General features: G+C 45.2%; 1 protein-coding gene across 3 annotated transcripts in view; it reads left to right on the top strand.

Moving 5' to 3' along the window:
• RBFOX2 (RNA binding fox-1 homolog 2) overlaps positions 1–20,554 on the top strand; it is a 535,783-nt gene that overhangs the window by 343,017 nt on the left and 172,212 nt on the right. The window contains exon 1 of one of the 3 annotated variants that reach the window (XM_077452578.1): positions 19,630–19,854. The exons of the other annotated variants lie outside the window; for them this stretch is intronic. Coding sequence (XP_077308704.1) covers positions 19,828–19,854 — 27 coding nt within the window. The 5' untranslated portion in view covers positions 19,630–19,827. Of the gene's footprint in view, positions 1–19,629; positions 19,855–20,554 lie in introns of those variants that run through there. 3 annotated transcript variants of the gene reach the window in all.

Genomic DNA, 20,554 nt, shown 5'->3' on the forward strand with positions numbered 1-20,554 from the left:
CTTGTAGTGATGTATGGGCCAGCAGGAGGAACCACTAAATACAGTAGGGGGGGGGCATGTATTCTGCACACCTGGAAGTGTGAAATGCCTGCTGCAGTCAGAGAAAAAGGGATGAAGCAGCATTTCAACACACAGGCTACCAAAAAGGTAAGTGTATTGCCTCTTTTTCAGGGTGTTCCTTTTGTACAAGTGACTCTGTAATGACAAGATCACTTTAAAAAGCGCTTACTGTCTCCCCAGGCCCATGTGGACAAGTAACACCGCTGTTGTGCTGTCACATTTTTCTCCTTAAAGTGGTTTTAAAGCCAAAAAAATGTTTTTACCTTAATGCATTCCTTGCATTAAGGTATAAAATGTTTAGGTGTCAGCATCCTCGCTCACTCCCCCTTTTACTTACCCGAGCTCTCATTAGATCTAGTGCTGTGCACATCTGCAGCTCTTCTCTCCCTTCACTTCTGGGTCTTACTGGCTTTGCTGGGGCACCTGGAGCCATTGGCTCTCAGTGCTGCCAATCAAAGCCAGTGACAAGGGAGCAAGAGGCGGGGCCAAGTCCGGCTCTGTGTCAATGGACACAGCATCAAGGCTCGAGTGCGAGTACACACAAGTGCCCCCATGGGGGCACTAAACAGGGGGAGGGGCCAGGAGCACTGGAGGGGGACCCGAAAAGAGGAGGTTTGTGGCCTATTTGCAATTCCATTACACAGAGCAGGCAAGTATGGACATGTTTGTTATTATTTTATTTATTTTTTTAAATGTTACCTTTACAATCACTTTAAGGGCCAGTTAGTTCTGTACTTGTGTACCATATGATCCAGGCCAGGCAAATGCACTGCGTTTATGACCTGTGTTTGGGGTGCATTTTGAACGCAAAGGAAGCATGATTTTCCCGCACCACATTTTGGTGTAAAACTGAGTGCCTGGGGAGCAAAGGAAAGGTGAGTTTATGCTATTGGAGAACATGTCTTAAAAGTGGTTGTAAACCTCAGACATGAAATATGAACAAAGCATATCCCTCTATAGCGTGTACTTATCTCATTTAAAGCACTAAGTGTTATTTTTGTCTACTGCTTCATGCCTCTATATAAACATGAATTTTACTTCTGACAGGTTTTCCTGACACCAAGAGAAAAATGGTGACAGGGGAGGAACCTTAAGCTGATTGGCAGCCTCAGCTCTGTTCCTGTGAGCTGTGTGAAAGGGGAGGGGGGCATGTCTCTTCCCAATTAACTCTGATGCCACGTACACACGACTGGACTTTTCGAGGGACTAGGTCCGACAGTCTTTCCGATGGACTTTCGGCGGAGTTCTGATGGACTTTCCGAATGAATGGACTTGGCCACACACAATCACACCAAAGTCCGATGGATTCAAACATGATGACGTATGACCGGACTAGAATAAGGAAGTTCATAGCCAGTAGCCAATAGCTGCTCTAGCGTCGGTTTTTGTCCGTCAGACTAGCATACAGACGAACGGATTTCTCGGTCCGGCCGAGATCCGGTGGAAAATTTTAAAACATGTTCTATTTCTAAAGTCTGCCGGTTTTTTGGCAAGCAAAGGTCTGATGGAGCCCACACAAGATCGAATTGTCCGACGGACTCGTTCCGTCGGACCTTTGCTGTCAAAAAGTCCGGTCGTGTGTACGTGGCATTAGATCTCTCTTTACTGAGCTCTGCAGAGTGTAATTTCAGCTCTCCGCCCCCTATTTTCTGAAATATCAGACAAGCTTTTAAATTCAGAATTTTGAACAGATGTAGAGAAGAGAAGACTGCAGATAGACAGATAGAACTTCTGTAAGAATTTTTCTAATCTCTATTTATCACCTGAGGATAGTCCCTTCACTGGGTATACACTATGTGAGGGTTTACAACCTCTTTAAAGAAAACAGCCCCAAAGTGTTCACATTTTAAAATAAAGTCAGCAGGGGCAGCTTTCATGGTAAACTCACATGCAGCATAGCCAATTTTAATTTAAAAAAATGTTGGAGCATATAATGGATCCAAAGAAAAAGAAGAACTAATCACATGTAACGCCTGATTTAACAAACATTAATTCATCTGGTGTATAGAAACGTAACAAAAATGTCAGTGAATACACACACCTCTGTTTACCACTAAGACTGCTGAATCTGTAAACTTCTGTATACCACAAAAACACATTCCCGATTCGCCAAACCCTGACAGGAGGAATGGTTTCCATAGTAGCCAGTATGTGCAAGACCCAGTGCTCCTGCTAACAAGAAAATACAGAACAGTAGTATTACTCTCGCTCTTGTTTTACTTATTTTTTTTATTAATCTACTTTATGTGACAGCTGCCAACAATCCCTTGTCTATGGCAGCAGCTGATTCCCATCTGCTTGCTTGGTCAAGCCAAGCATACATGTTTAGGGGGCTGCTTGCTGATAGACATGCCTTCAGGACAGCAGATTGTGAATGCAGAATCAAATGCTCATGCATATACAGGCATACCCTGCTTTACAGACACTCACTTTACGTACACTCGTTAGTACGTACACACCTGTGAGTGTAGTAAAGTGCTTCACAATACAAATATTCAGCTGCATTTGAAGGAGCTGAAGCACTGAGCACGTAGCCTGCCCTGTTCCAGTGTGCCTTTCCTGTATCCTGGCTTGCCCGCCTCCCCACCTCTCCACTGCACCAGTATCCTCTGTGCACAGCGCGATGTACGGGGATGGATTGGAGTGACCCTTCCTTGCATCAGATGATCCTATTTACCCACACGACAGCCCCTGATGCGCACACGATAGCCCCTGATGCCCACACTACAGCCCCTGATGCCCACACTACAGCCCCTGACGCCCACACTACAGCCCCTAGCGCCCACACGACAGCCCCTGATTCGCACACGATAGCCCCTGATGCCCACACTACAGCCCCTGACGCCCACACTACAGCCCTTGATGCCCACACTACAGCCCCTCACTCCCCCTCTACAGCCCCTGATGCCCACACTACAGCCCCTGCGCCCACACTACAGCCCCTGAATCTTCCTCTACAGCCCCTGATGCCCACACTACAGCGCCTAACTCTCCCACTACAGCCTAGAAGTGAAAAATGTATTGCTTCACTTTAAGTACATTTTCGTTTTACATACATGAGGCTCTGCACTTAAAAGTGGGGTATGCCTGTATATGGCCACCTTAACACAGGAAAAATGCAATAAAAGCTAAATTCATTCTCTTCATTTTTATTATATTTAATACGGTATATCCAGGGCCGGGACATGGGGTGGGCGGGAGGGACAGCTGCCCTGGGCGCAATGATTAACTGTAGGGATGGCGGTACCTTCTGTTATGAGGCTGACAGTAGTGACAGTGGCAGTGATTTTGACAAGCAAGGGACTGCTGGGTGTAGGATCCCCTAAGCTTGCACATCATGAATGGGGGGGGGGGGGCACAGTTTGCCATCTTTGCCCCAGGCACTGGATGACCTTGCCCCAGTGCTCGGTATATCATTCCTCACTTGGGGAAGAAGGTCTTACTTTTACATGTCACTGCAGTACGCAATACGTTATGCCATACATTTTGTAAGTGTTCTGAAACCTGAACATACTCTTTGCCTTATGTACAAATTGCTTCTGCAATTCTCAGCAGGAACAGATTTATTTTATATCAGAGAGTGGGAAACAGAACTAGGATGTGCATTCTTCTCCCTCCAAAGAAAATAAAATGATGTATGTTATTTTTATTGTACTATTGAGAACTGAAAAAAAAAATACAAATTATGAAAAAATAGACCATAAATGTGGTGAGAACTTCCAATAGGAAAAATACATTATTACCTCCTAGGGAATCCCTACTAATTGTAAGGCATGCTAGGATTAGGAACTCCTGCTGGAGGTGTCGGCTTGTATACAGTACAGTAATTCTTAGGTTGTCCATAGGCAATATAAGGCTAGGTTCACACTGTGTCAGTTTCCTTTTGGCCGCATTTGAATGGGCTGCTGTACCCACAGAAAACACAGTGAAAAGGTCCCTTTTCCAAAATCAAAGCTGCAGGGAAACCGCATAGTGCTATGGAGGTCCCAGCATGGGAAAATGTTCTGGGGTCTACTAACTACAGCAGGTTTTCCACTGAATTATTCCCAGAGCTTAGTGAATTAGGTGAAGCGCTACTGACTTCCATCATCCAATCATGTGCAAGCAAAAATACTCTTTTATTATTTTCCTTGCACTTGAGCGAGCATTCTTTCCAAAAAAATATCACCACATTCACTAAGCTCTGGTGCAACTTAACTTGCAAAGTGAATGGCTTATTTGCCTTTAGTAAATCAACCCCCTTGAGCCAGAAACTATAGACAAAGTAAAGGAAATGAGAGTAAAGGTACAACAGTGATTGTAAAGGTAAAAATGTATTTAAAAAAATAACAAACATGTTATACTTACCTGCTCTGTGTAGTGGTTTTGCACAGAGCAGCCCAGATCCTCCTCTTCTTGGGTCCCCTGCCGGTGCATTGGGCACCTCCCCCTTGCCGAGTGCCCCCATAGCAAGCTGCTTGCTGCCAGAGCACTCATGTGCGCTCGCTCCCAAACCATCTCTCAGTGTCCAGAAGACCCAGTGAGCGTGGCTCGGCCCCGCCCCCACCTCTCTGGCTGTGATTGAAGGCAGCAGGAGCTAATGGCTGCTGCTGCTGCATCTCAGCCAATCAGGAGGCAGAGACCTCACATTGCTTGATCTAGATCAGGCTGAGGTAAGTATTGGGGGGGGGGGGGGGCTGAGGGGGGAAGCTGCACACTTCATGCATAGAATGCATGGCCTTTACAACCACTTTCAGTTCCATGTAATGAGCATAGTGCAGCAATCGTATGCCAAGCACAGTAGGTGCCCTCTAGGCACAGAGCTCTTATTACAAGTAATTAAAACCTAAACATTATTTGAAAGATTCATTTCAAGGAAGGAATGCAAATGTAAACAAATGGAGACCCATGTAAATTACCTAACAAATGAAAAGTAAAAAAGATTTGATATTGTGCATTTTCTACTGGCCTAACACCAACTCAAAGTAGCAAAGCAGTTTTCTGCCTGCAGCGGTTGGATCATCACTTTCTTTTCCTAAATATCTACAGGTAGATTTGTTCAGTATGTGGAGAATAAGGTAAAGTATGAATAGGGAAGTGCATGAATGCTGACAATGGCTATTAAATTGTAAGATACCCTTCAAATTGAGCAAATATATACACTATATTACCAAAAGTATTGGGACGCTTGCCTTAACACGCACATGAACTTAGTCAGTATGGTTCAGTCTTAGTCCGTAGGGTTCAATATTGAGTTGGCCCACCCTTAGCAGCTATAAAAGCTTCAACTCTTCTGGGAAGGCTGTCCACAAAGTTTAGGGACGTGTCTATCGGAATGTTTGACCATTCTTCCAGAAGTGCATTTGTGAGGTCAGGCACTGATGTAGGACGAGAAGGCCTGGCTCGCAGTCTCCGCTCTAATTCATCCCAAGGGTGTTTTAATGAGTTGACATCAGGACTCTGTGCAGACCAGTCAAGTTCCTCCACCCCAAACTCGCTAATCCATGTCTTTATGGACCTTGCTTTGTGCACAAGAGTTGAAGCTGTTATAGCTGCAAAGGGTGGGCCAACTCAGTATTGAACCCTACGGACTAAGATATATATGTAGTTAAGTGCAAATTGTAGATTAACCCCCTTTTCCTGATTTCAAACTGATTTGCTTATCATTATTATAGAGCAGGGGTGCCCAACCTTTTGAGAAGAGAGGGCCACATTAGTGACTTGGTAACCAGTCACGGGCCACAATGAGAGGGCAGATGTCAGGTCCGTGCCCACTCTGCATATGCAGAGCAGACACGGACACAGCCCACTCTACTCAATGGGCCCTCCGATCTGATTCATCCAGACAGAAGGGCACTGTTTTTTTAAGTGGATCGGATTAAAGATAGGTAAATGGACACAAGACCGTTTACATCTGCCGCTCTATAGAGGTGAATGAAGGGTTCGATTGGGTCTGTGTGAAAGGGGCCTAAGGCTGCTTTCACATTGATGCACTGCAGTTTACCTGCACCTCAATCTTCACTACTTCCTCAGGATTCCTGCAGGTATCACTGGCTGCTGTTGTCCCCCAGGCGGGTATGGCTGGTGGCTGCTGCTGGCTGTCCTCCAGGGCTGGTACTGCTGGTGGGTCCTGTTGACTGGTAGTGCTGGTGGGTACTGCTGGCTGGTATTGCTGGTGGGTACTGCTGGCTGGTACTGCTGCCGGGTACTGCTGGTGGGTATTGCGGACTGGTATTGCTGGTGGGTACTGCTGGCTGGTTCCCAACCCACCATCCCTGAGCATCAGTGTAACAGGAGCTGGCACTGAAGGAAGCATGCGGCTGCAGTAGAGAGCAGAACCAATGCTTCCTGTGTCATTCCTGTCACAGGCGGAGTACATTTGGTATCACTCCGTCTGTGACAGAAGTCGGCACTATACAAGAAGCAAAGGCTCTGCTTCTTGTATACCCACGGGTTGCAGGAAATTAAAAAAATTTCTCCGTTTATGACCGGCTTTAGTCTAAAAACCATACACTTTTAATTTTTTTTCAGCCATCTAATTTATGTGAATCTGCCTGCCCACCAGGACATTGTATACTTACAGCAGGACCCAATGCTGTCAGAATACACTGATCAGCAGCTGCAGCCTCTGATTGATGTTTGCCAGCATGTTCCTTTGATCAAATGATCAAATTGTGTCGAGCAGGGACGGTCATACACTGAAATTCAGCCCTGCTCAAGCAGATGGACAGCTTAGGAGTAGGCCTGTGAGTTGAGGTCTGTAGATATCTATGTGATGAGGAGGGCTAAACTAAAGGTATGTAAACTGATATTAATGTGTTCTGTTTAAAAGAACATGATAGAAGTACACAAACAGAAACACTTTTCGTTTGCAAGCTTTCTAACATGTTTTTACATGCTTGCAGAAAATCCTCTGTTGGCTGTGCCTGTATCTGTACATACACGGCCAGCTCAGTATTGGCAAAGCAAGCCAGGTAGCACATGTACAGTTGGTGGAACCTTAGTGTTTCATCACAGCAAAAGCACAGCCAGTCCAATTTTCAAACTGTTTTTGCATGAAAAAAATGAAGGTATATGTAGACATAATCACTAAAATCTCATATAATAAAATAATGTAATTCCAAAAGTCATTTTTAATATTCCTAAATCTCCTATTTTCTTTAAAAATGACATCTGGTGATCCTGCCAGGAAGATCCTTGTTCAGGTTCTTGCTGTTAGGACAACACTTTCTACCTTTCTTTCCATTCTGCTTTTGCATGGTTACCCTATAATACAGGCTTCCAGTGGACATACACGGGTATGGCCCACTGCTGCCACCATGAGAAAGTTTACTCCTGAGTAATGCCACGTATTCATCACTGGAGTATATGCATCTAGATAGGAAGCAGCTGCAAAGAGCCTGCAGGTTATCAGCAGAAAAGCAAAGAATGAAAACATATAAAAACAATAAAAAATAGCAATTCTTTATGATATTTAGGGCCACTCATCTGTCTCTAAATGCATGTAACTGCTTCCTAAGGACCATTAAGAAAAACTAACTGGTGCTTATACAGTCTTACAACAGTTTGTAGAGGAGTGTGCAATACTTCTCAATTCTCAGTCCATGTCAAACATGACACGAAAATATAGATCTAGAACTGAACATATCAGGGTTGAAAAAATGTGATCCTGGTACAAATATTACCATTACTTCCCTAAGAAATATTCTGCATGCCAGTAAAAATATATGGCTGCTTTCATTAAGGCAAGTACTTGCACTAGTTTAAGGTAAATCTAAAGGAAAACAGAACATGTATGGCCAGCCTAAGCCCCTGTACACACGGTCGGAGATTTCGACAACCAAATCCGTCGGATTTTGTCCGTCGGATCTTGTCCGAAACTGTTGCATACACACGGTCGGACAAAGTTGTTGAAAAATCCGATCATTCAGAACGTGATGACGTAATTTAGTTACGATGGGACTACATTCAGGCTAGTAGCCAATAGCTTTGATGTAGGAATTTGATCTCAGCATGCGTGGCACTTGGTCCGATCAAAATTCTCTACACATGATCGGAGTATGTCCGATCGGCCCAGTTGGTCGGGAAATATTTCCAACAAGTTGGAAAATTGGGTCTGACGGATATTCCGACAGAATCAGTCCGATGCATACCACACACAGTCGGATTATCCGACAACACGGTCCGATAGGACACATTCCGACGGATTATCCGACCGTGTGTACAAGGGCTTAGAGGGGAGGCGAGGGTGGCATTTACTATAACTGATCAGCTGTATTTTCCTCCTGCAGTAAAGCTGAGGGTCAGTTCTTGTAAATGCTGGCCCCACTGCTTCTCCTATCCAGCTTCCCCTGGACCTACTGACACCTTCGCCCTACTGACACCAACCTTTGCCCTACTGACACCATGCACTGTCCTACTGACACCAACCTTCGCCCTACTAACACCATCCACTGCCCTACTGACACCAACCTGGGCCCTACTGACACAGTCCACTGCCCTACTGACACCAACCTTTGCCCTACTGACACCATGCACTGTCCTACTGACACCAACCTTCACCCTACTAACACCATCCACTGCCCTACTGACACCAACCTGGGCCCTACTGACACAGTCCACTGCCCTACTGACACCAACCTTTGCCCTACTGACAACATCCACTGCCCTACTGACACCAACCACTGCCCTACTGACACCATCCACTGTCCTACTGACACCAACCTTCACCCTACTGACACCATCCACTGTCCTACTGACACCAACCTTCGCCCTACTGACACCATCCACTGCCCTACTGACACCAACCTGGGCCCTACTGACACCGTCCACTGCCCTACTGACACCAACCTTCGCCCCTACTGATACCATCCACTGTCCTACTGACACCACCCTTCGCCCTACTGACACCATCCTTTGCCCTACTGACACCAACCTTGGCCCTACTGACACCATCCACTACCCTACTGACACCAACCTGGGCCCTACTGACAACGTCCACTGCCCTACTGACACCAACCTTCGCCCCTTCTGACACCATCCACTGCCCTACTGACACCGTCCACTGCCCTACTCACACCAACCTCTGCCTACTAAAACCGTCCCCTGCTCTACTGATTGACATTTTCCACTGCTCTACTGACACTGTGCCCCTTTAAGCTCTTCTCACTGTTAATGCAATTTGGCCACACCCACTGTTTGCCACGGCGCGCTATTACTACTGTCCTTAGGCCTTCATCAGAGCAAGACCTGCAATCAGTGCTCCATGTTCAGAGCTGTGATCACTGTGTTTGACAGAGGGAAATCTTCCAGCATCAACTTCCTTTGCGTCTGAGATGCCATGACTGAATTCAGAGGAACATCAAAGGAAGTCAAAGCCAGCGGAATGCAAAATTGTGAAATGTGCTGTCGTGCTCGTTCTTTAAAGGAAGCTGGATGATAAGAATTATTAGTGATGATGGCATTCTATATTATTTAGTACTTTATTTAGTGAAGTTCATGTCATTTTCACAGTAGTCATCTTGTTCAGCTCATGAAGTCTTACAATCTCTTACAAACACCCCTTTTTAAGAATGTATATGTAACCGCATGATGAATGCCTCCCGTTTGGTGTGAGCAATGTGCAGGTTTATATGAAAGAGTGAAGGGTTCCCCTGCCTGTCCAACCAACATTAAATGCAAATAAGCCCCCAATGCACAAATGGTATGTCCACCCCTCACACTGGCAGCATGGGGCAGTAAAAGCAAGTGGCTGATCCGTGGTTATATAGCTTCCCTCCTAAACAAAGCAATGCAGCCACACAGGTCTGTACACATACTGCAGCAAAAACAAAATGCCATGTCGCATTCGGCAAAGTTTAGCACCACCAAATGTGACCCATTCAAGTAAAGGGGCCCCCACCAAAACTGTTGTTTGTGGTATGATAGGTTGGCATTTTGAAGGTTAAAGACGTACCTCTGAAAAGCAATCCACCGGGAACCGCTTTTCAGAGGAGCGGAAACTACTGTTTTCTAACGATTAAGGGGGTCGAACCGACTTTTGTTTTCAAGTGACCATAAATTTTGAAGGAGCAGGATGGAAGATTTTTGTGGAACGAACAAATTTCTAACAGCGATTGAGTTTTTCGTTCAGGAAAGTTCATTTGTTCCAAAATCTAAGTATTTTATGAAGTCATCAAATGTACTGAGACGTTTTCTATGATTGTTCATACAGACATTTGTTTGAAAATCTACTAGTGCATGGCCAGGTTAAAGCAGTATTTAACCTGACTATATAATTTTCTTTTTAGGGACCCTCAATTGGGTTATGCCATAGTGTGCTAGTATGCACAGCATATTATGACAGACTTACCTGTCAAATGTGGGATCAATCCAGCGGGCTCCCGGCACTTCCATCTTCGCCCAATCTTCCTTCTAGTTTCCTTGCTTTTGGCTATTTGATAGGCTGGGCTGTGATGACGTCATCCCCATGCATGCGCACAGGAGTCACATCACCGCAGCAGAGTTCTGGGCTGTAAATGATCACTGAGCTGTGTGTACATGATGGCTGACAGGCAGGAGGATGCATTCAAGGCAGAAGAGACCGATCGGGTCTCTTCTATCATGAGTACCCTGCCTATTAGCAAATTGTGGAAAAATTAAGTTTACTTTCACTTTAAGAGCTCTTTCATACTTTAGTGTGCCTTATAACTGCACTGTAACATAATGCATCATAGAGTGCGTTGTTGTTCATCACAATGCACAAATGCAAATCAAGAGTGTGGCATTTTGGAAAATAGAACAGAACCTATTTTTGTGAGTTGAGGTGCATTCGCTGGGCTGTTTAATGTAAGGCATCTGATAAAAAATGAGTGTGTAAAGCACGGCTCACTTTGGTGTGAATAATCCAGAACAGACTGATTTGTTTGTAATCCAGGATGTCATGCAGAGTGATCTCTGGAAGCACAGGTAATGCTGTACCATAGGAGATGGTTCTAACGTTTTGATGGGTCATTTAAAAGATGATAACTCGTTATGCAAGTCCTTTGAATGCTAATCTTTTTAAGGGTCTTCACCCAGGGTCACACATCCACATGCACATGTTTATGCAAGCATGACATATTCCTTCAGACAGCCATCTACAGCCCTTGATTACTATGGGTGATGGTACACAGTACCTGTGTCTCCTGGGCAGGGAAATACACACCAATTTTATGTTGTTCGTTCCCATATGTGTTGAGGCCTTAGAGTGTGGTTATTTATGTTTAATGCCTGCAAATTGTGTAGAATGCCATGACACTTGTACATTGCTGTAATGCATGGAAAAACTGCAATGCACATGGTACTATACATTGGAGTGTAATTTACAACACATCTGTACTACAGTGCACATACAAAATGCTGCAAAATGAATGGGCTGCCTTGAAGTGGATGTAAACCCCATTCATGAAATCTGACCTAGGCACATATATCTGTAGTGTTTACTTATCTATCTCCAAAGCTCCGAGTCCCATGTCCTTCTGCGGCTCTGTTCCTCTGTTACCAGCATGATAACTTCTGACAAGTTCTCCAGCACAGGAGATAAAATCAGCTGGATTTGTATTGGGGTAGCTTAGAGATATATTAGCAGAGAGCTTGTCTACTCACAGCTCTGCAAGTTTCTTGGTTCCGCTGCCTATCTGGAGGGGAGGTGTGTGCCTTTGCTCCAATCATCTGTCACACACAATGTATGCCCACACTCCCCTCCCACTGCTGAATAAGGAAACAAAATTTGTAACATGTTGTGCTATTTTTAAAGAGTGTAGAATGTTGAAGACAGCAGATATACATGTAAAACTTATGTAGGGAGATTTGTTTCATCTCTGTGTATCATCTGAGGCTGTTCACTTCACTGTTCACTTCACTGGGTATATGTGAGGGTTTACATCCACATTTAATGCAGTGTGCCACAGCGCATGAAAAGATGTGCATTAACACAGTGGGGTTGATTTACTAAAACTGGAGAGTGCAAAAACTGGTGCTGCTCTGCATATTAGCCAAACATCTTCCAACTTCAGCTTTGACCCACAACCAGAAATGACAGGTGCCACTTAAGGCTCCATTGGGTCCTCTTGCATGCCAAGCCACTAGGACTGCCAACAAGGACATAGCTTGTCCCAGCTTCAAACATCCAGTAGAGAAAAAATGGTTTTGGGGCAGATTGAAATGTGCTGGGGGTGTGGCCTGGTTGGAGTCTGGGCTGAGGCTATCCCACGCCTTTTCAGAGGGTTTTGCTGTGATGTGCACACATTTTCTCTAACTTTAGCTTGTTCAATTAACCTTCGACAAAAAAACCTGGATGCTGATTTCTATGCAGCCGCGCCAGATTTTGTACTCTCCTGTTTTAGTAAATCAATCCCAATGTTTCTCAGCCGCTGGGCCGCAGTCTTCTTCTTGCCAGGCTTTGGCTGGGTCCCAATAGACATCAGTGGGACTGCCTTAACAGGGATGCACAGAACACTTATGTATCCCTGTGTGGGGCCTACAGTATTATATGCCCAATGTGTATGAGGCCTTATAATTTCTGTATTACGGCATTGTTTTCTCCCCTGTTGGGCTGTGTAAATAGAATGCCCTTTTTGCTGCCCCCCTCACAGCAACAGCCTGCACGAAAGCAGGACAGGAGCAGCAACAGGCACGTTCTAATTTATTAGTTAGGAGCCATTCACACCACATAATTCTCGACTAGACAAGAATAACGGAAGTGCAGACCAGGGTCCTACAAAAAAGGTATTTTAACCTGTTGCCACCCATGTAACACATAAATGTGGCGGCAAAAGGGTGGGTTTTAATGCCCACATGCTGCATGTATGCGTCACTGGGCGGCTGATGTTTCTGTGCTGAGAATCTGCATGGATCAATCTGGCTTTAGGGAGGAGCAGAGGATTGGGTTAGTAAATTTTCTTTGCTCTCCTAGACCAGTGGTCTCCAAACTGAGGCCCTTTGCTTACTTTTATCTGGCCCTTGGGGCACTATTTCATTCAATGATACCAATGATGAGGCATAATGCCTACCACTGACACCAGTGAAGGAGCACAATTCCTCCCAATGACACCATTCCTTTTATCAACACCAATTATGGGACACAATTCCTCTCAATGACACCAATGATGGAATATAGGACAAACAGGGAATGGTGGCACACCACAGATGTAGTCAAAGTTCTTTGAAGATGTTTATTGATCATCCAGCCAGACATATACACAAAATACGTTAATGCGTTTCACTCCAGTCACTCAAGCTTACTCATAACCAATGTTATGAGTAAGTTTGAGTGAAACACGTCAAGGTATCATGTGTATATGCCTGGCTGGATGATCAATAAACATCTTTAAAGAACTTCGACTACATCTGTGGTGTGCCACCATTCCCCGCGTTTCCTATATTGCATCCACAGTGGTGAACCGAGGTGAGTACCCACAGCTGTCAATTTCTTCGCTGATTTGCCTGAGCAGTGTGCTACATGTGTTTGGACACCAGCGATGGGGCATAATTTCTCCCAATGATGGGACACAATTCCTACCAATGATGGGGGACAATTTCTCCCAATGACACCAACAATGGGGCCAAATGAAATCAAAGATGGAATACAATTCCTTTCACTGACACCAAGGATGGGGCATTGTGTTTTCCCCACTGATGTCAGAACATTTTCTACTCCCACTGGCCACAGTCAGGTTCCCCTAAAGTCTGAAGGACAGTAAGCTGGCCCTTTGTTTAGAAAGTTTGGCGACCCCTGCCCTAGACCAAAATGAGCAATTAACCCATGCAGTACAGGCAAAACCCCACGGCAAGGGATCATTTTTAAAGGAGTTGTAAAGGTAAACGTTTTTTCACCTTAATGCATTTTATGCATTAAGGTGAAAAAACATCTGACAATACCAGCCCCCCAGTTTTACTTACCTGACCCCTCAAAAGTCCGGCGCTTGCCCCGACATCCTCTTTGCCACTCACTCTGGCCGTTGGTTGGCTAGAGTGGATGGAATGAAAGCAGCGCAGCCATTGGCTCGCACTGCTGTCAATCATATCCAATGACGCGGTGCGCCGGGGGGAGGGGCCGAGTAATACAGTCTGGCTCGGGGTGAAAATTCAGTACCATTAGCGGTACCATTAGCAGTAACCCCCGAGCCAGATCGGGATCACATTGCTGGATCCAGGATGAGCTTACTTACCTTATCCCCCCGCACTGCGAGCAACTCGTCCTCCGAGCAGGTCGTTCCTCCTCTCGATGTGTCACATCGCCGGGCTCCGTTCCCTGCATTGCGACGCATGGTAACGGAGAGCGGTGTCAAATTCAAAAAGTAAAACACACACTATACATACAGTATAATGTAATCTTACAGATTACATTACTGCATGTAATTATTTCACATCCCCTTTGTCCCTAGTGGTCTGCCCAGTGCTCTGCATGTAGTTTTATATTATAAAAACTGTTCTTTCTGCCTGGAAACTGGAGATTGTCCATAGCAACCAAAACTGTCCCTTTACATCAAAAGTGGTTTTACACCAGCTAGAAAACAGCGATAATAAATTGGAATCACTCGCAGAATTGAGCGATAGCGATTTGTGGGGAGATCCGTCATCAAATACTGAAAAGTAATGACAGTGACAATTCTACAACTTAGCAAATTTCAGTGTTTTTGATTTGATTACTTTATTGAATCATTTTTATTATTATTATTTGGTATAATTATTTATAGTTATTTATTATATTATAATTTATGATTTAATTTTTCAAACTTTATCATACCCAGGATGTCTACTAGACTCTGGTTTGGACAGATTTAAGTGAGTTATTCCTAAGAATTACAGGCCTACAATATGAAACTTTTCATGCAAAATAATTGTACCGCTTTCAGCACCTAAAATCTGAAATAATCATACCGCCAGGGAGTTTAAGTTGCCCAGACTTGGGCTTTAATGTATGCACAGTTGTGAGGAGCCCTTAGAAGAGAAGTCCACCTTTATGACAATGTTTTTATCTTATGCCCATATTTAGAATTAGTCACAGCCTGCAACCCCCCATCCCTAAACTGACCCTCCCTTACAGAATCCAGAGTTCTTCTCCCCACCACATCAATATATAACGCTACTTTGTAGGGTGTTCTGCCCACACAGCCATGTCATTCTTTCACAGGAATTTGTGAATGAAAAAACCAGTGCAGCAGAGGGACTCCTAATGAAGTGCAGGTACTGTGACATCACCACACTCGTAGTGCATTGATACTTCCTCCACTCCATAACAGAAGGCTCATACCTCAGTACGGACCAGTGGCTGGAGAAATAGTCTGCAGGAGCCTGCGCATTCACTGGTTGTATTTGGTAAAGTGATCAACGCAATACATTTTTTTATGTTATTCCCAGGTATACATTCTCCCCCACTACCTGTTCTACCCCTTCGGTCCCTAAACACTTACCTGACTCCTCTCACTGCTCGAGCATTGTCCTGGCTGCAGCACCAATCCTCCATTTCCTGGCCTCACGGGATAGATGCTGAGAGTGGTGGGAGAAATGCTGCTGTCTGTCAAACTCCTATGAGGAGGGAGTGAGGGGCGTGGCTTACTGTTGTTGCGTGTCTATGGATAAACACAGCACAGCTCAGGAGTGTGCCTGCACAGGTGCGGCCACAGTACCTGACTTGCTGAAGGGGCACCCAGAGGAGGGAGAAGCAGAGAGTGCCAGTGGGGGGGCTGCCAAAAACAAGGTTTGGGAGTGCTCTGTGCAATATTTTTGCACAAAGCTGAGAAGTATAACCTCTTTTTTATTTTGGCCAAAAAAATAAAAACAAGACTTTAACAGCTTCCCGACCAGCTGCTGCAGTTATACTGTGGCAGGTTGGTTCTCCTGTGTGAGCCATCGTAGCTGTATGTCGGCTCTTTAAGATGCTGTAGCAGGCGTGCGATCGCTTGTGACAAGAGTGAAAACCTGGAATCTGTGTGTGTAAGCACACAAATCCTGGTTCTGACAGGGGAGAGGAGACAGATAGTGTGTTCCTACTAAGTAGGAACAACATTCTGTCTCCTCCTCTGTCAGCCACATTCCCCTCACAGTTAGAACACACATATGGAACACAGTTAACCCCTTGATTGCCCCTTAGTGTTAACCCCTTCCCTGCCAGTGTCATTTCTACGTTGCTCAGTGGCTATTTATAGCACTGAACCCTGTATAAATGTCAGTGGTCCCAAAAAAGTGTCGGATTTGTCCACTGCAATGTCTCAGTCCCGATAAAAATCGCAGATCGCCGCCATTACTAATAAAAAATAAAAAAATAATAAAAATGCCATGAATCTACCCTCTATTTTGTAGACGTTATAACCAATCAATATGCGCTTATTGCGATTTTTTTATACCAAAAATATGTAGAAGAAAATATATCAGCCTAAACTGATGAATAAATTTATTTTTTATATTTTTTTTATATGTATTATAGCAAAAAAGTAAAAAAAAAAAAAAAATTGTCGGTCTTTTTTTGTTTATAGCGCAAAAAATAAAAACCACCATAAGAAAGGTCTATTAGTAGGAAAAATAGGACATAAATTTAGTTTGGGTACAGCATCGCATGACCATGTAATTGTCAGTTAAAGCAATGCAGTGTCGTATCGCAAAAATTTCTGAGGCTGAAGTGGTTAAAGTGATTGTAAAGCTTTGTTTTTATTTTATTTTTAAATACCAAATATATCATACTTACCTCCACTGTGCTGTTCGTTCTGCAGAGTGGCCACGATCCTCGACTTCTGGGGTCCCTCAGCAGCTCTCGCGGCTCCTCCCCTAGAAGAGGTGGTCTCCCAGGGAGGTTGCCTTGCAGGCGCGCTCCTGAGTCCATCATTCTGCGTCCATAGATGGCGAATGTAGGACTCGGTCCTGCCCCCTGGTGCCCATGTCATTGGATTTGATTGACAGCCGCTGGAGCCAAAGGCTGTGCTGCTATCAATCTATCCATCAAAAGCCGAGAACTCTGGGCAGAGGGACAGCGTGTCTCCGCCATGGGAAATTCCAGGGCTCAGTTAAGTAAAGCACGGGGGGGGTCGGGGGGGCCGATCACTGCCAGGTTTTTTATCACCTTAATGCATAGGATGCATTTACATTTTTACAACCCCTTTAAGAGGTTTAGGATGCCAGGAGGCACCCTATTGGTCACATGATCAGAACACTTTCTGTTAGCCACCAGTAACTGTGCTAGGTGCGGGCAGGGCATGCGCTTTTGGCACAACTGTATTTGCGGCTGCTTGGTGCCAAGGCCCACCTGAGGTTAAAGTTGAAGTTCAGTCAAATACTAAGGCTAAACCTGCTCCCACCCCCATTCTAAGATTATTCTATCTACCCTGTGAACGGAAAGATCTCTATACTTACCTATTCTGAGGGCACTCTGGTCACATAGTCTCTCAACTTTAGTGTAGAGGAGGGACAACCAACAAATGCAGAGCCTGAGCAATGATGTTAACAATAGACTAATGGTAGCTAAGAAAATCCTTCCAAAATCTGTCATTTGAATAGTTTGTTTTTCGTCCAGTTAAGCTGGCCATAAATTATACAATTTTTTTGTTAGATTTTCTTTAGATTTACCTTCAAGTATTTAGTATTTAAGAACATGCATGATTGCATACTAATGGAAAGTGTTTAGATTTGACCTTATATTATATGGTTTGGTAAATCCTAAAGCCTAAATAGGCACAAATAGAAAATTGGCCAAAAAAAATTGAAGGAAAAGTTTGGGAAGCTTCTGCTGAACGGGCGATGAGGCTCCACTTAAAAGGGGAAGCTCTGCTTGTCTGCCTCCTCTGCTACATTTGGCACCTTTTGGGGGGGGGGGGGAGTGGGTACCTGGTTTTGATAGGTACCAGCTCCCACTTCCGGCTCCGTTTGCCACAGCAAAGTGAGCCGGAAATTCGTCCCTTCCTCCTTCCCCCCAAAGCCAGCCCATTGAAAGAAGCATAGTGAGATTAATGTACAGTAGAGAACCGGCTCTAAAGTCACAGGACTTACTGCCAGTTTCCCTTAGCCAAGATGGCGGTGGCAGTGCCCAAGAGCTGATTCAAGAATCAGCTAGGGAGGGCACCACTGGATACCTAGACAGGTAAGTACCCTAATACTGTAGTAAAAGTCAGCAGCTACAGTCTTTGCAGCTGTTTTTTTTGTGGGGGGGGGGGGGGCTGGGAATGGAACTGTTGGTACTGCGCACATGTGATCCAGAAGCAAAGAACCCGATTCAATTATGTCCATTGAACGATTTACCGTCCGACATTCAGACATGACAGCATTATCCCTTCTTTTCATGCCAGAGTGTTTTTTTCGATAACATGTTTGAGCGACTTTTTGCCTGGTGTACGGCTAGCATTACTATGGGGCTTCTGTTGTCGGCTCTCCCGCATCTACACTGAAGCCGCTGGGTGCCGGTCATGTGACCAGAGCGCCCTCAGAATAGGTAAGTGTAGACATCTTTCCTTTCACAGGGTAGAGAGAATAGTGTTACAATGGAGGTGGGAGCAGGTTTCATCTTAGTTAGGATTTCACTGAACTTTGACTTTAATTCCTGTATGGGGGGGAGAAGGCCCTGTGTACAAAGTGAGTACAATGTGAGTACAGTGTGAGTACAGTGTGAGTACAGTGTGAGTACAGTGTGAGTACAGTGTGAGTACAATGTGAGTACAGTGTGCCTACAGTGTGCCTACAGTGTGAGTACAGTGTGTGTAAAATGTGACTACAATGTGCGTAAAATGTGTGTACAGAGTGAGTACAGTGTGTGTAAAATGTGAGTACAGTGTGTGTAAAATGTGACTACAATGTGCGTAAAATGTGTGTACAGTGTGAGTACAGTGTGTGTAAAATGTGAGTACAGTGTGTGTAAAATGTGAGTACAGTGTGCACGACGTGAGTACAATGGGTTTACAGTGTGTGTACAATGTGTATACAATGTGTGTAAAATGTGAGTACAATATGAATGTGCGTACAAAGTGAGTGCGGTGTGTGTGTACAATACGAGTACAATGTGTGTGCAATGTGAGTACGAGTACAATGTGTGTACAATAGGAGTACAATGTGTGTACAATCCGTGTACAATGTGTGTACAATACGAGTACAATGTGTGTACAATACGAGTACAATGTGTGTACAATGTGAGTACAATGTGAGTACAATACGAGTACAATGTGAGTACAATACGAGTACAATGTGTGTACAATTACGAGTACAATGTGTGTACAATGTGTGTACAATGTGAGTACAATACGAGTACAATGTGTGTACAATGTGAGTACAATGTGAGTACAATACGAGTACAATGTGTGTACAATGTGAGTACAATGTTTGCATGCAGTGGAGGGCTCTCGTCTCCTCAGACCAGAGGACGTGGCCCTCCAATCTGTGCCGTGCAGTGTGTGGAGATAAGCCTGTCCTCTTCCTCCATTCTCGGCTGCCATGTGTAAGGAGAGCTGTCTGTCCCTTGACTCAGCCCAACAGGAGAGGAGGGGGAGGGTAAAGGAAGCGACAGGAGAGAGCTGGGAGCCAGGGTGGGAGGGGGAGGAAGGAGAGGGGGCGTGGCTGAGCGGTGATAAATTACCCCTGGAGCCGGAGGGCGGAGCCTCATCCTGAGAGAGAGAGGAATAGAGAGAGAGAGAGAAAGGGAGCGAAGAACTGGGAGGAAGGAAGAAGAAGACGAAGAAGGAGTCAGAGCCAAGGACACAAAAGAATTCCTCAGGACTCGGCTCGCTGCTGTTCGGTGTGCGGTGACCATAGAGGCAGCTGCTGTCCGCTCCCGTCCTCTGCTCTTGGTTTATGGAGAAGAATAAAATGGTCTCGCAGGTAAGTGTGCGCGCCTGTGCCATGTCCATATTAGTGCATTGTGTGAGAGAGCGCTCCCCTCCCCCTCCAGTCTTTGTGTCTTTGTTTCTGGCCATAATTGGTGCCATGTGTGGCGTCTATCCGATCACATCCCCCCCGCCCAGTCACCATTGTGTGTCCGATCCTCATCGATAGGTGTCATTGCTGGCAGTGTCCTCACCCCCCTCCTCCTCCTCTCCCCTCCTCCTCCTCCTCATACATGGAGGCTGGGGCATTCCCAGGATATTGCAGATTGCGCAGGGAATCCTGCAGAGGGGACCGCAGTAGTGTGATGGTGTGTGTGAGGGGGAGGGGGGCAGATCTGTGAAGGTGAAGGAGACAGCCATTCCCATCACCACCATCCCTCCTGCACCTAGTGCAGCACTGGCAGGGAGAACCCGTGTGTGTGTGTGTGTGTGTGTGTGTGTGTGTGTGTGTGTGTGGTGGGGGGGGGGGTGTTGTATGTTACACACACACACACACACACACACACACACACACACACACACACACACACACACACACACACACACTGCCATCTCACATGGGTAGAGATGTTGTCCCAGTACATCACCAACACACCACTGCAAGGATCCTCAGCAGTAAATAAAGGACAGTTCTCAGGGCCAACCCAGAACATCTGACAATAAAATCCTGATAGGAAAGACTTGTGAATGGAGGT

The sequence above is a fragment of the Lithobates pipiens genome, unplaced genomic scaffold (assembly GCF_037356315.1).
Source record: "Lithobates pipiens isolate NorthernLeopardFrog02 unplaced genomic scaffold, aLitPip1_a1.2 Scaffold_23, whole genome shotgun sequence".
In the NCBI taxonomy this organism is placed as follows: domain Eukaryota; kingdom Metazoa; phylum Chordata; class Amphibia; order Anura; family Ranidae; genus Lithobates; species Lithobates pipiens.